The sequence below is a fragment of the Ochotona curzoniae genome, unplaced genomic scaffold (assembly GCF_017591425.1).
Source record: "Ochotona curzoniae isolate NIBS_2020 unplaced genomic scaffold, NIBS_Ocur_1.0 contig_2210, whole genome shotgun sequence".
NCBI lineage: Eukaryota > Metazoa > Chordata > Mammalia > Lagomorpha > Ochotonidae > Ochotona > Ochotona curzoniae.
In genome coordinates, this window is record NW_024465369.1 from 24,774,097 (window position 1) to 24,787,231 (window position 13,135).

General features: G+C 35.2%; 1 protein-coding gene across 8 annotated transcripts in view; it reads left to right on the forward strand.

The window, feature by feature from the left end:
* SLC4A10 (solute carrier family 4 member 10) overlaps positions 1-13,135 on the forward strand; it is a 247,691-nt gene that overhangs the window by 70,996 nt on the left and 163,560 nt on the right. Inside the window, exon 1 of one of the 8 annotated variants that reach the window (XM_040971644.1) lies at positions 9,995-10,075. The exons of the other annotated variants lie outside the window; for them this stretch is intronic. Within the exon in view, the coding sequence (XP_040827578.1) occupies positions 9,995-10,075 (81 nt within the window). Of the gene's footprint in view, positions 1-9,994; positions 10,076-13,135 lie in introns of those variants that run through there. 8 annotated transcript variants of the gene reach the window in all.

A 13,135-nucleotide genomic window follows, 5' to 3' on the forward strand; every position in this document is an offset into this window, starting at 1 on the left:
GATTGATTGAGCTTAAGCCATTTACATTCAGAGTTAAATATGTTTGGATGGTACTTTGGTCCTGTCATTTTAGGAATGGGTTGTTCATTGGTTTAGTCTTCTGCTGTCATTTTACTGGGATGTTCTTCTCATTTGCCTTTGGTTTTAGTAGGTGCTATTCCTCTTCTCTGTCAAGAGAACATCTTGAAGTATCTTTTGTAGGGAAGATTTGAAAGAGGCAAATTCTTTTAATTTTTCTTTACTGTGGAAGAATTTTATTTCCTTTTCAAAGACAAAAGAAAGCTTTGCAGGATATGTTATCCTAGGCCAACAATTTTTTTTCTTTTAGAATCTGGAATATGTCATTCCATTCTCTTCTTGCCTATAGAATTTCCTGTGAGAGATCTCCTGTGAATTTAATTGGCATTCCTTTGTATGGCAACTGATTTTTTTTCACGTGCACATTTAAGGATCCTTTCCTTATGTTCGATTGAAGAGAGCTTGATGATCATGTGTCTTGGTGAATATCACTTTTTTTTTTAAATTGATTACATTGCACTATGTGACACAGTTTTAGAGGCACTGGGATCTCCCCGCCCCCGCCCATGGTGGATTCCTCCACCTTGTTGCATTACCACAGTTCAAGTTCAGTTGAGATTCTTTCATTGCAAGCATCTACCAAATATAAAGTCGAGCGTCTTATTGTCCAGATAAGTTCAACGATTTCTTGGGGAGACCATCTCTGGTCTGAAGATAGAGCCGACAGAGTATAATCCCGATCAATTAAAAGACCCAACATTACATCAGCAACAATTTATAACGTTATGGAATTAGTTGACATGGTATTGAGTAACCAATATGTTAAAAGAGAAAAAAAAAAAGAATGCAAGTTCTGAACCATATCCCGTGACTTCTACATTGACATTTCAATTATTAGTTTATATACAGCTGGTTTTTATACACCTTAAGATGGCTATAACTATAGCATTGAAGCATGATTTTGCTGAACCTGGCTGTTTTTTGGGTAGTCTAACTCTATGACTCTAACAAGACATATGTCAACAGTTTAAGTGAACACTTTTAGGAGGGGTGTGCAGAGAAATATTCAATACCCTAGTGAGGAGTAACTAATCTTTGTGTCCCACCCAGTGAATTATAAGTGCATCTTTTTTTTAATTAAAAAATATTTATTTTATTTTTATTAGCAACACACAGTTACAACACACAGGCTCACTCCACCAATAGTGGCCAGGATTGAGCTGATGTGAAGTCAGGAGATTCTTTTGGGCCTCCCACATGGGTGCATGGACTCAAGGATTTGTGCCATCCTCTACTGCTTTCCCAAGCAGGAAGTAGGAGGTTGGATTAGAAGTGGAGCAGCCAGGAAATGAGCCAGTTCCCTTATGGGATGTTGGGACTGTAGGCAGAGGATTAATTTGCTGTGCTGCCATGCTGGCTCCATACCACATTTTCTTAATCCAGTCATCCATTGGTGGACATCTGGGTTGATTCTGGATCTTACCTTCAAGATCTCCCGTGCAGGTGCAGGGTCTCAAGGCTTTGGGCTATCCTCTGCTGCTTTCCTAAGCCATAAGCAGGAGTTTAATGGGAAATAGTGTAGTCAGGACAGAAGCCGGCTCCCTTTAGAACTCATAGTATTAATGCAGAAGCATTATAACAGTTGTTTAACAACTGAATTTCAGAAATGACAGCATGAAGTTATTTTAAAAATGTCAAGAGCCCTTCCAATTCTGTATACACTTTCTTTTGAGCACTTTATTTTTATTTTAAAGGCAGATTTACAAAGAGAAGGAGAGACAGAGAAATTCTCCTCTTTTCTGGTTCAGAACCCAAATGGTCAGAATGGCCAGAGCTAAGTCAATCTGAAGCCAGGAGCCAGGGGCTTCTTTATCTCTCCCACATAGATGTATATGAACAATTGAAATGATGCAGCATCAGAAAAAAAAGTTAATTTTAAAATAATAGTCTAAACAAAGGCTTTTTAAAGGTATGGTAAAATTCATTTTCAGTCTGTCATACAGAAAAGTATGCTTACTTCTGGCTTTACATTCAGTTTTTTTTTTGTGTATAGATACATGGAATACCAGGTGGATTATAAAACTTAAAGTTTAAGATCATAATGACTCTGACACAAGACAAAGAATAAAAGACTGTTCAATGTGGACCTTGTAGGATTTTTGAGATAATGTATTTCAGTATCATTCATTGCACTCAGTAGTAATTTCACACAATAGAGATACTTTATTTTTTGCAAAGAGTTATTCTGTACAATTAACATCAGATTATGGAGATTTAGCATGTTTTAAACTGATTAGGTGAATGGAAAGCTTGTATCAAATGTTCTTTCACACAATACAAATAAAAAAAATCTGAAGAATTATGCTGGTTTTTAGTTGCTTTCCTTCATCAAATTTAGTAGCTTCTTAAGAGACTTCCTACATTCTGTAACTAAAGTGCTAAAGAGAAGAAAAATACATTTGGACAAATATTTGGTGGTTGTATTATATAACTAGCGGCCACATCTCCTCTCTTTGTGTCATCTTTGAAACTAATCTTCTGCAGTATAAAAAGATACATTTTAATGGCCTAAAAACAACTCTATTCTTTTATTGATTTATTACATATTTTCAACTTTATATTAAATTCAGTGAGTTGTGCTAAAGGCTATAGCTCTCTACATCATTAAAATTAATCATACATACTATCTCTGAATTTGTTTAGGCAGGTAAAGACACTTTTTGCTGATTCATTTGTTGAGGTAAAATACCTTTGAACTGACCTTTTGTGTGTGGCACCTACCACTTCTACCCCACTACGCAGTGGAGATTATAATAATTAAATTTCTGCTCTATTGTAGTTTTGTCATCTCTCAGAAAACACTCTACAGCTCAGTGCTTCTCATTGTCCTGCATTTCTGAAAATTGCTGTGATAAGACCTCGTGATGAAATAAAGGCACAATGTCATGTCCACAGATTCTTTCTATTTTGTTCAAACTGGTACAAGAGTTAATTTGACTGAAAAATTCAGTATCAACTTTGGTCTAAAACAGTGAGAATATCATACAAACATGATAAGTGACACACAAAGCACATAAAGAATGTCTTAAAAGTGTATATAACCTAATAAAATATTTAAACATGTTCATAAAATCTAAGCAGGAATATGAATAAAACTGGGAAAGAAGTGGAATTTGAGGCATAATTTTTAAGTGAAGAAAAGAAACACATGAAATATGGGTATTTGTTCAACTGTTGAAATACTTAGAAGCTAGTTCTTATATATTGTATAAGATTTATTTATTTATTTTTACTGGAAAGTCAGATTTACAGACAGAAGGAGATAAAGAGAGAAAGATTTTTTTTTTTGTCTGCTGGTTCACTCTACAAATTGCCACAATAACTGGAGCTGAGCCAATCCAAAGCCAGGATCCTGGAGCTTCTTCTAGGTCTCTCACATGGTTACAGGGTGCCAAAGGTTTGGGCCATCCTTAACTGCTTTACCAGGCCACAGGCAGGAACTGAATATGAAGTAGAGCAGCTGAGACGTGAACTGGTGCCCACATGGGATCCTGGTGCCTGCAAAGCGAGGATTTAGCCACTAGGCTATTGTGCTGGGTCGAACTAGTTCTTATTTTTATGAGGAAATTTGAGGTAGAAGGTATATATTTATAAGATGAGTCCTATTAGGGACATGTTTTAGAAATTCAATGCTTTCTCTATTTTTGCAGTATATATTTTACATAGTTGAGGTTATGATCACCACATTTATTAGAATCTTGCTTTTCATGTAATGTTCTATTATGATATATATTTCCTCTGTCATTAGCATTTTCTATTCATTCATTAGATTAAAGGTTTAAATGCCATCATCACTTTAAATGACATAATTTAGGTTTTCTTTTTTGTTCCTTTTTTCCATTTTTCCTTCAAACATTCTTTTTTTGTTTACATCTCAAATTATATACATACATATATTTTTTATTTTACAGATTTATTTATTTTTTATTGGGAAGCCAGATTTACAGAGAGAATGAGTTACAGAAAAGTCTCCCATCTGCTGGTTTATTCCTCAAATGGCAGCAATGGCAGAAGGTGGGCAAAGCTGAGTGGATCTGAAGCCAGGAGCTTCTTCCAGATCTCCCATGCAGGTGCAGGGTCCAAGGCTTTGGGTTGTCCTCTATTGCTTTTCCAGGCCAGAAGCAGAGAGCTAGATGGGGGGTCGAGCAGCTGAGACAGGAACCAGCAACCATATGGGGTCCCAATGCCTGCAAGGCAATGATTTAGCCACTAGGCTACCTTACTCGGCTCTAAATTTATACTTTTGCCTTGAGATAGATTTTCCAAAAGGGAAATACTAGCACAAAGGATTAAATATTTTAAAGAATCACAAAAACAATTTCCCTGCTTACTTTGAAAGTTAAGCTGATTTGTTTTAAAATAAGTTTTGTTAATATAAAGAGAACATATTTCAAGTATTTCATCGACAACAAGTCTAAGGGCATAAACATAGTGTTCTTTTTCTCGCTCCCTCCTTCCTTCAATTTCTACTCTTGCCTTCCTTTTTTTTTTCATTTAATTTTTACAAAAACGCAATTTCAATGTACTTTATAATTACACGTTTAATATACTGCTAACCAAAATATTCAATATGTAAAAAGTAGAATTACTACCGTTGCATATTACAGACCAGGGCTGAAAACAGTAATCACATCATAAGATGTCAATTTCATTCTCATATTCTATTTTAACTATTACATATCAGAAAAAAAATTTGTCCTTTTTTTTGTGGCTGGCATTGTGAAATGACGAGCAAAGCCACTGACTGCAATACCTGTATTCTGTATGGGTGTCGACTTAAGGTCCCTACTGTTCCACTTATGATTTAGCTCTCTGATAATGTGTCCAGGAAAGCTATCGAAGATGGTACAGTGATTAGGTCTCTGCACCCATGTTTCAGCTTGGCCCAGTCCCAGCTGTTGTGGACAGTTGGGAACAAAACATCAGATGAAAGACTTGATCTCTCTCTCTGTCTAAATAAGTAAATCTTAAAAATATTCACACCCACATACATTTTTAAAGCAGTAATAGGGGAAAACTTTCAGTATACTAAATGTTTGAAATGCCTGGGACCTTAATTTGAGTAATTGTGTTTGTGTCTTGCTTCTGCCTCCATTTCTGATTCCAGTTTCCTGATGACATGTACCCAAGGAGGTAGCAGATGGTATCTCAAATACTTAAATTCCTACTACCCAAATGAGAGACCTTGACTGAGTTTCTGATTTCCAGTTTTGGTCTGTGGCAACGGTATACTGTAATACAGAATAGCATGATTCTTGTGGCTTCTCTTGAAGATTTCACTGTTTCCTGACCCAACAGAAATATAGAAAATAGTACTAAAATTATAGTTATTTTAGTTATTGTAGATATAATGCATTTTCACAAACATTTATAGTATAAAAATAATGATATATATTGGGGGAGACTTTGAAACTAAGATGTAAGAATTTTTTCTGGCCTTGGTTCTGCTACTAATTAATCTTGGATAATTGATGGTTTTAGTAACATTATCTGTACTGAGAGGATTGTAGAAATCACATAAATAGAGGGCACAGAAAGTCAGAATTATTATAAAGGTTCTTCTTCTTTTAAGGTTTTGTAAAAAAAATTGACGAGCAGGGATGCTATAGGATGTGTGTGTTTGTGAGAGAAAATGAGAGAGAGAGAGAGAGAGAGAGACAGAGAGGTATTCACGTGTTCTATCCATAAATACTTGGAATGCTCAGGGCTAGGAACTACGAATTTGTTTCAGGGGTCCCAAATGGGTGCAAGGCCCTTATAACTTGGGCTATTACTATTGCCTTCCAGGGACTATATTACTAGGAAGCTGAAATTTAGAGTGGAGCAGGAATTCAAACCAAAATATTTGGATATGGGTTCCTAGGGCAAACTACAAGGCCAAATGCTCATCCCTCTTATTTTTGTTTTGTTTTAAAACCTATGTAATTTGGAATGTTCAACATATCATTTTTGCTTTTTACTCTGTGATGATCCAAAATGTTCCCTCTGCCCCCAGATCTGTGTTTAAAACCTAATCACTAGCATGATGATGGTTTTAAGCAGAATATTTGGGAGGTGACTGCATTAGAAGGGCAGATCCTTCCTCAATGTGGATAGTACCTTTATAAAACAGGTCCCCAAAAGTGTTCTTTTCCCTTTTTTTTAAAAAAAAAATTTATTTTAATTTTGTTGGAAAGGCAATAACGAGAGGGCATAGAGGAAGACTTTCTCTCTATTAATTCACTCCCCAAGCGGCCACTACAGTCAGAGCTACACCGATCCGATGCCAGGTGCCAGGAGCCTCTTCTAGGTCTCCCACATGGGTGCAGGGTCCCAAAGCTTTGGGCCATCCTCGGCTGCTTTCCCAGGCCACAGGCAGGGATCTGGATAGGAAGTGGGTTGCCAGGATTAGAATCGGCGCCCATATGGGATCTTAGCACGTTCAAGGTGAGGACTTTAGCTACTAGGTCTGCGCTCCGGACCCTTGTCCCATTTCTTTTTGACATGTGAGAAGTCAACCCTTATTAGATACCGAAGCACTTATCACTTTTATTCTGGACTTCTCAGTCCATGGTTGATATTTGTGAGCTACCCTATTTGTGATACCCTGTAACAGTCTGAGCAAGCTGAAAGGCACATTTCCCACTCTCTTCATTCAGTTGTGGTGGCTTCTTCAGACAGATTTTGGCTACTCTTCATTTCTTTTATCAAGCATTTGTTAAAATGTGTTGGGATATTATATATGCTTCAATAATGTTACTATAATTGATTACCCATTGTAAATCACTATGAAGTGGGTCAGGTAATAGAAAATGAATTTTTTTTCTTTAAATGGATTTTAGCAACAAGATAATAGAGACATTAAGAACTTCTTTGTAGTTTGCAGATGATGTCTTAGTGTGTTAATAAGAAAGCACTGAGAAAAATCAGAGTATATATACTAATCAATAATCTCCAGAGGATGGCAATAGCGGTTTATATCCATATCTGAACTAAAAGCTCAATTTTCTTATTTCCCATCTATTTTTCCTCTAATAATTTGTGTAAGTTTTTGTATAAGTCATGTATCTAGAATATATTCATTTCTCTCCAAATCTACTGTTCAGTCTCTTTGGTTTGGACTGTTCTTTCATTCTTTGAAATTCTGTGATATTATCCTAATTTATCTGTCCTCCTATAATCTATTTTTCTCATTTGATTTTCCAAATTATATTCAGGATAATCTAATACTACTAAGTTGATATATTGGTGATTTCTCATTCCCATATGGATAAAGCTCAAATGCTTAACAGCTTCCTCAGACTTTCTATGTTTGGGCCACATTGTTGTCCGTATAGCCTTATGCTTACTTCCAGTTTGAGCAGTGCCCAGGGTTAGGAAGACATCAGGTTTCCTAAATAACTAAGGTTTTTGGTGGTGCTAATATTGCTAGAACCTGCTGGCTATTAGGTCTGAGTGCCACCCAGGCTTCTTTTGACCTTTAGGATACCAAAGTTAGTATTATTTTCCCTGTGGGACTACTGCAATGCCTTGAACTGAAAGTGAGTTAGCTTCAAGCTCAGCAGACACACAGCTTACTGTTGGCCCTCCAGTCTCACAGCCTTTGCTACAATGGATAAAATGGTAACTGATATGCCACTGGTGAAGTTCTGGATCTGCTGGCCATTACGTCTGGGGGCTACATGGACCTATCTTGGGGTAACCTGTAGGTTGCCACATTGGTGCAATTCACTGAGCCAGATATGAGTTTGTTCCCAGCTTAGTGCATGTGTAGTCCTGTCCCACAGACTTTGCTTCCCTACACAAAATGGCACCCAATGTGGCTGTGGTGGGAGTTTGGCCTGTGAAATCTGCCCTGTTCCTACACTGCCTGTTTGAGGTATACTGCTGTCTCTGTTCTTGGTCGAATCAACAAATCAGAAGGACAGGCATTTTTTTTTTTTTTTTTTGCCTGAATTTAACTCCTGAGCTCCCAGTGAACTCTACTTTGCACCTGCCTGCTGGTGGAGCTCAGGCCACTGCTGCACTCAGACCACCACTTGCTGACTGTTGCTGTGGTATCTGGTTACTGCAGCATAATACTGTTGTCTCTGCTGCTTTCCTGTGTCTGTCAGTCCTCAGGTACACCGTCAACCTGTCCTCTCCTATTTCCTGTAATAAGTCCTCTCTGCTTAATCCTGGCTAATGATACTCCATCTGTTTAAACATGTTCGTGCCCTATTCTGCTATCTTGATTTTTCAGTTTCATATTTTCTATATGCAACAATGAATACAAAGGGATATGATATAGCTTAAGGAGACTAGGCTGAGGATGTACAGTCTTAAAAGATGAGCATTTAATTGGATATAAGAGTGTATTAAACTATAGTTTCTACATGTTACTGTACACATACACAGGGCCAATGTTGTGATATAATAGATTAAGTTGCTGTCTGGGAAGCTGGCATCCTATATGGTCACTGATGTGAGTCCTGAGTTCAGGTTTGCCCAGCCAGCAATGGCCATCATGCCCATTTGGGGGGTGAACCTCTCTCTTTCTTTAACTCTGCCTTTTAAATCAGCCAATAAAGCTACAATAAGTCTGTGTTTAAACTTGTGCAAAAAGAGACAATCATTCCTGTAAAGGGTTAATCTGGATTAGGCTACTAAAAATCTAAATTTGTTAAGATGAGTTATGTCTATTCTCCATATTTGCACTTACCAAATATGAATGCGAGAATGTAAATTATACTGATTTGTTGTTATTCTACATTTATCTAAAACATTTTCTGTATAGCACTTTAACTATCATTAAATTTCAATTAGTTCATTTCATATTTATATGAATTAAGTGTTCAAATTGGCATTAATTCAGGCTGTACATAATGTGAGGGCAATTTCAGGATATATGTTGCATTTAGTGTCATAATTTTAAATTTAAATTGATTGTGATTTTAATCCCTTTTTGGTTTTTGTTTTCCATATTTTTAAAACATAATCTTTTTCTGTGGGGTAAAGAGAATTTTCAATTATAACTCTAGAGTATAGTAGTTCTCTATTATTAATCTAATTTTTAAAATCAATCTTAAAATTTTCAGATTGTATTTTATAATAAAAGAATATGAATCTTTCTGAATAAGAATGAAAACTCATAATATGATGCTAATAACCAACACAGATTTCATTCCAAGATATAACATTCAGTTTAAGCATTTTATAATTGCATTTTATCTATTGCATTTTAAACTTTTAAGATGTTCAAATGTAACATGTATTATTATTTGGAGCATACTGATCTGAAAATGCAAAGTGAAAATAAAATTCTTGAAAATTAAAACATCAATATACATTTCCCATTTATTCATTTTATACACAGTTATAAATATTGTCAGAATAAAAATTTCTTATTTGTAGTCCCAATTTTGATAGCCTTGATAAGTGATAGCTCTTTAAAGGGATATAATTTTGCTTAAATGATCAAATGAACACTTAGTCATGTATGAAGGAATCTGCCCAATAATAAAGATTTGACATTTTAACATGTTATTTACAATAGATAAATTGGATACTTAATTAAATATAGCATCGATTATATTAAAGGACTGACCAAAAAAATATCAAATTTTCTTTGACAAGTGGAGTCTTTATAGTAGCAGAAGTGGGGAACTTGAAGGATATGGTTCAATTTCTGTTGGCATGATGAGAATTGCTCTAAGCAGTAAGCTTACTGTTTTCAGACAGCATTAGCAGCATCAGTAAATACAACTGTGTCAGCCTCTCTTAGCACAGGGTGTTTGTAACTGTACAGAGGAGACGATAAGCCATCCATGAGATTTGCTATCTTAGAGATGGCTTAAATAGATCCTAATGGAGAGATTTGCTGTTTGATATTTCCTTCAGTAGCTCTGACGATGCTGAGAAATAGAGATGGCTGTGATTTTCTTTTGTAAGACAAGAAATGGAGTCATTAGGGGTTTCTGGAAATAGAAAGGTCATGCAGTCTGGAACCTGTGAGTCTTTTCAATCTCTAAGTCATCAGGTATGACCTTGCAAATTATGGCATTCTTACTAGAATGTAGGGTTATTACTTTATTTGGTTCTTTGTAATTTAGGATATAGTATTTAATGCAAGTGGTTATTATTAGATTTTCTTCAGGATATTTGAAAAAATCATATTTATAATGATGGATAACAGCTAAGTAATATTAACTTTAAAATGTGTGTGTTTGTATATGTGTATTTGAATTGTGCTTTGTCTTTTTTGGGGGGGGTGGTGACAACAGGGGCAATGAAAACTAAAGGAAGATTTTCTTTGTATGTGCTTATAAGCCAAGATTTGAGACAATTTAGGTTCCAAGATTAAGCCCAATTAGAGTCAAACTGCATCTTTTACTTCAAGGAATAAAAATAGTATAAATTGGTAAGCCTGATAAGGACACATTATCTGTTATAGGTGACACAGAGCAAAAAAAATTCATAGTTGCAGTTTCTTTAGCAGATATTGATGGTATTACTATCATTGTAGTGTATCACATATCAATGAAAGTTTCATGAGTAGAATTGTATTCCTCAGCATCTGGGCTGTAAGCTAATTTACTGAAATTTGTATTATAGTGTCTAAACTCTTTTTAAGGCTTTGGTTTGAATAGTTTCTCCAATCTATTGAAATACTTTTGCTTTGGTGCTCTTAATATAGATATCTGCTAAGGCAATGCTTGTAGACGAAAATAGACTTTACATGTGTATTTCACAAAGAGAGCTTGTGACATTTACGCTTGTTGCAGATTTTTGACCTAGAGAGATATGGCATTTGCTTACTTTCATTTTCAAAATGAAAGGACATGGCTACATTGTGCATGTTAACTACAAAGAGTAATCATCACTGAAAAGAATTAGAAATATATAACCATTCTGGCTTGCAATTCTGTTACTTATGTCAAACTATGTTTACCTCTCAATTTATAATGCATTTAACTTTGCTCTGGTATGGCATAAAATATCAGAATTGCATTCTCATGTAAGCAAAATATCAGTGTTTGACATTTTGATTTTGAAGGGAATGTTTTATTTATTTTGATATTGCATATAGATTTACTCCAGTCTTGGAGAATTTATCAGATGCTCTGTATTAAATGATCAAAAAGACATAAAAGTACATCATTTCTCAATAGAAAGATACCTTTATATGTATGATTTTATAGTGTGATTTAACATCATATCAGCATGAATGACACAGTCTTAGAAATGATTACATTTAACAAAGTCTGAAACACTGAATTAATTCAGTTAAGGAAGTGAATTTTTCCTTTTTAATTAAAAACACACTGAAAGAATTCTGCCTACTGATATTTGCTATAATTTATATGTCATTCAGAGTACTTAGCCAGCTTATATTTTTATTAGTAGGAAGACTGCCATATTCTTAAGCTTGATTAATTTTGGAATGTTAGAATATACCTTTTAGTTGCTACAAACCCATTTAATCTGTTAGAATTTATTTCCAGTATTTGCATGTATTAGTCACTGTGAGTACATTCTGTTTCTTGGCACTGCTCTGGGATTCCTCTAAGCTTGGGTTTTTCAGCATCCTGTTATTTTTTTTTTTTTCATTGCATGTATGACCTTCCAAAAGAATCAAACCGTAAGGATTTTTGATAAGGTTCCTTAATGACATTTAAATGAGGATCTCTCATTAATTTTGGGAGGTAAGATGACTTATGATTTAGTGTTACATTTTAAAAACAAACCAAAGAGGAACTTCTGTCACCATGTCAAAATAGATTATATTAAAAAGTATAGAATGGCTAGGCTATTGCAGACATTTACACGTGATGTCAACCTTTCTAGCTGTGCCACAACAGGACTTTGAACTTTCCAATGGCAAAATTGATTGTAAGTTTGCCTGATAACAACTGGTCATTTTCTTTTTACAAAAATTGCTTGAGTCTGCGATATTTCACACATGTTTCATCATATTTTTAAAAGGATTCTACAGATAAGCTGACTGTAAACAGTAAGTAATTTTTTTTTTTTTTACATTTTGAGGAGATTGTGAGAAAATGTGTACAGTGAACTATGCTTACATTTTGAAGAGATTTTTCAAAGGTACTATGCTATGATGAGTTTTAACTATCTGTAAGCTTACAAGTCCTAGAATGAGTTCCATATACTTCTGTTTTTCTCACAAAAATGTCTTCATACCAGATAAATAAATGCTGGGTCAAACTATATAATCATGAATTTTAAAATTTTATTTGCAACATTGGATTCTTTTAGAATGCTTAATTTGTTGAATCAGGGCATTAACAACTGTAAACCAGTGTTATACTCTCTATGTTTTATAAGCCATTGTTGTCAGTTAATTGGGAGAAAAGATGGACAGTGCATTGACATGCTGTGGTATTAGGTACTGCAAGATTCAAAACTTCAAGTGTAAAATGCCGATATGACCGACTCAACTCAATTCCAGGCTAGATGTGGATAACTAAGTACTATGGAAAGAGATGTTTATTTCATAGAATCAAATTTTGGAAATAAGAGTAGCAAGTCTAGCTACTACTACTACCCATCTAAGTCTTTCGGTGAGTACTTTAAAAAATGGAGGAAATAGGCCTCACCTTTGCCTCTGAGTAAGGGTAGTAGGAGGGGCTGGTTTGGAAATGATTTTGACACTGACTGGTGGGATGGTAAGCTTTCATCTCCTTCCTTTTCAAACCATTATTTTGCCTGAAAATAGTAGGGAGTTGGATAAACAGATGCAATCCCTCTCTATCTCAAAATTCCAAATCGTGAATATGGCCCAGCATTTGTCTCCTGAGTTCCTATTTTCTTGCATTGAAACAATAGATGATTGATTTACAAAAATCTTGTTGTTAGACCTAAGAGATCATATTGTATGGTGGTAAAATATCCACACTGCCGTACTCCTTGGATTCAGATTTTAGCTGTCCTAACCAGATGTGTATGATCTTAGATTTTTTTTTCTCAGCTCTAACATAGAGATGGCAATAGAAACAACTTCAAAGAGTAGGAAAGATTGAAGCAATGTATATAGCATGTGTATTATTGTCAACTTTTATCTGTTCGAAGAGGTAGGATA